Here is a 2,642-nt window from a genome sequence, read left to right as displayed (position 1 = left end):
ATGAAGGAAAGGGGCAGACCACTCAAGATGGGTAGGTGGCAGGTTAAATAAGCAAGGGACTTCCTTATGAGATTAGTCTTGGTGGCCACAAGATAAGTACCTATCTGTGAAATCATTTTTTTTTTCCCCATCTGCTAAATCTTAAAAGTTTATATAGAGGCCTTAACTGGGTTCAGTCAGATATACTTTCCAGATGGGCCCAACAATACTTTACTCTCTCAAGGCTGTTTACATGGAACAGCTCTCACTGTGGGAATGGTGGGAAGAATGTACGTTCCAGGGACAGAAACATGGATAAGGTTTGCCTAAATGCCCCCAGCCAACTCACAGGTTAACTGGCGGTTACATCCTCTCAGTGGCCTCCTCCAAGAATTGCTCAAGGCCTAAAGGAAGAAGACAGTTCCAGGGTGGGGCTGAAGACTTAAGAGTGAACAATGCCCCGCTTCATCAGTCGGAGGGCTCCATCCCGGATCTGTTTGGTCTTCATGCCGTAGATGATGGGGTTGAGCATGGGTGGTACAACAAGGTAGAGGTCAGCCAGGAGGATGTGGATGTGCCGGGGTACATGCTGGCCAAAGCGCTGTGTGTAGAATGAAAAGAGTCCTGGTGTATAGAAGAGAAGGATGACACCAAGGTGGGAGCCACAAGTGCCAAATGTCTTAGCCCTTGCCTCTTTGGAGGAAAGGCCTAACACAGACCGGATAATGAGTGTGTAGGAGACAGCGATGCAAATGGAGTCTGTGCCCACTACCAGCGTGGCAGCAGTGATACCATAGATGTTGTTTGGCCGTGTGCCCCCACAAGCCAGCTTCACCACAGCCATGTGCTCACAGTAGGAGTGGGCCACCACTCGGCTACAGTAGCTCAGCCTTGCCAGTAAGCAGGTGAGTGGGGTCATGAGCCCCAAGCCACGAAATACAGCAGCAGCTGCCAGCTTGCCCACAGCCTCTGGGGGCAACAATGACCCATAGTGCAGTGGCCGGCAGATGGCCAAGTAGCGGTCAAAGGCCATTGCTAGTAGGATACCAGATTCGACAGCTGAAAAGCCATGGATAAAGAACATCTGGGTAGCACAGGCCTCAAAGTTGATCTCAGTAGCATTTGTCCAAAAAAGCGCCAGGAGCTTGGGCACAGTAGAAGTGCAGAGTACCAGGTCAATGATGGACAACATGCTTAGGAACAGGTACATGGGCTGGTGCAGGGCAGGCTCTGATCGTACCACCAGTAGCACTGCCATGTTGCCAAGTACTGCCAGGGCATACATGGAGCAGAAGGGAAATGCAATCCAAAAGTGGGATGCCTCCAGGCCAGGAATTCCCATGAGCAAAAAAGAGTTTGGGTTCTGATGGCTGTGGTTTGTGAACTGCATGGTCAGGTCCAGGTAGGGTGGGTAGAGAAGACCTTACTACCCAGCTCTGAGCCCCAGGAAGCCCTGAGAGATGAAGCCACAGGGATTCATTCTTATTCTGTGGCTGAAATGAAGTGGGCAGCAGAAAATATTTGAGTTAGATCTCATGAGAAATATCCAGGGATCAGAAGGTTGTAGAGCATTGGGAAGTGATGCAAGGTATGAGGTGAAGGTATCATTACCAGGGATCAAAGGAGTCCTTTCCACTTGTGCCTGATTCAATGATATCTAGGCTGGGACTGCAGGGTGAGTGGCATGGCTATAGAACTCACTCTATGGTGAAGGAAAGTGACTAGAGAATCTTACTAGTCCTTACAGAATCCTATTCTGTCTAAATTCTCATTTCTTTCTGATCCATCTGCCTGTGGGACAATGAAACGGTGACATAATGATGAAAGGCCAGGCAGATTGGATGGAAGACTCAAATGCAGTTACTTTTTAAGATGGGAAGATCAGTATGAGAAGTAATAGAAAGGAGAGTGGGGGATATTCAATGGGTTTTTCAGGGCACTGAGCCCATGGTTACTCATGGATGAGGCTCAGAACCTGGCTTCTGACCCAGAACAACCACCATATGGTGAGGGCCTGAGTCTCTTACAGCCTGCTAAAACCATAACATTGCCTGGCTCATGTTAGTACTCGCATCCTGTGGTTGTTATAGGTGTCTGTATGGATACTGGTAGAAACAGTGAGATGATGCAGAATTAGTCAGTGGCAGAGGTCAGGCTAATTTGGCCATAATATGTGATCTGATAAAGTTATTGAGGGATGAAAACACAGTCTCAAAAATCGAAGGTACATAAAGATGGTATAAGTGATTTTTAATCACTGGGGACACAACTGTTAACTGTAAGCAGATGTTAACTATTCCACTGCATATCTTTGCCTATTATCCACACTTTCCATGTCCCCTGATCTTCCCTTACCTATGTGTACCTTCTCATTACTCTCTTATCCACTAGCCAGCCAGTAACTGAGAATTTGAGAAAGAATGTGATTAAATAATAAAGTCAAGAAGGGGATAGTAGAGGAACAGGAGTATGAAAAGGAAAGTTGAGAACAAGAACTAGGAATAGACATAGGAAAGAGAAAGTATCTCTCTCACATTGATTTCTAATATAATGGGATTTAACTGTGTTCTGGTTGCTAGTTGGAACAGAGTGGAATTAACTGAAACCTCTGGAGATAGCCCATTTATATCCCCAACATTAAACTGCAATTCTTCTAACAATCC

At 46.5% G+C, this 2,642-nt stretch overlaps 1 protein-coding gene across 1 annotated transcript; it reads right to left on the bottom strand.

The window, feature by feature from the left end:
* Positions 1–421: 421 nt before the first annotated feature.
* Positions 422–1,369, bottom strand: LOC132011832 (olfactory receptor 52P1-like). Its single transcript, XM_059391024.1, has one exon. The coding sequence runs from the start codon at positions 1,367–1,369 to the stop codon at positions 422–424; it is 948 nt and encodes a 315-aa protein (XP_059247007.1).
* Positions 1,370–2,642: the final 1,273 nt, after the last annotated feature.

This window comes from Mustela nigripes, chromosome 1 (assembly GCF_022355385.1).
Source record: "Mustela nigripes isolate SB6536 chromosome 1, MUSNIG.SB6536, whole genome shotgun sequence".
Classification (NCBI taxonomy): Eukaryota; Metazoa; Chordata; class Mammalia; order Carnivora; family Mustelidae; genus Mustela; species Mustela nigripes.
This window is presented reverse-complemented; position numbering and strand designations above follow the sequence as displayed.

Excerpts from the sequence above, each read along its gene's own strand:
- LOC132011832 (XM_059391024.1), bottom strand. The coding sequence starts at position 1,369 with ATGCAGTTCACAAACCACAGCCATCAGAACCCAAACTCTTTTTTGCTC.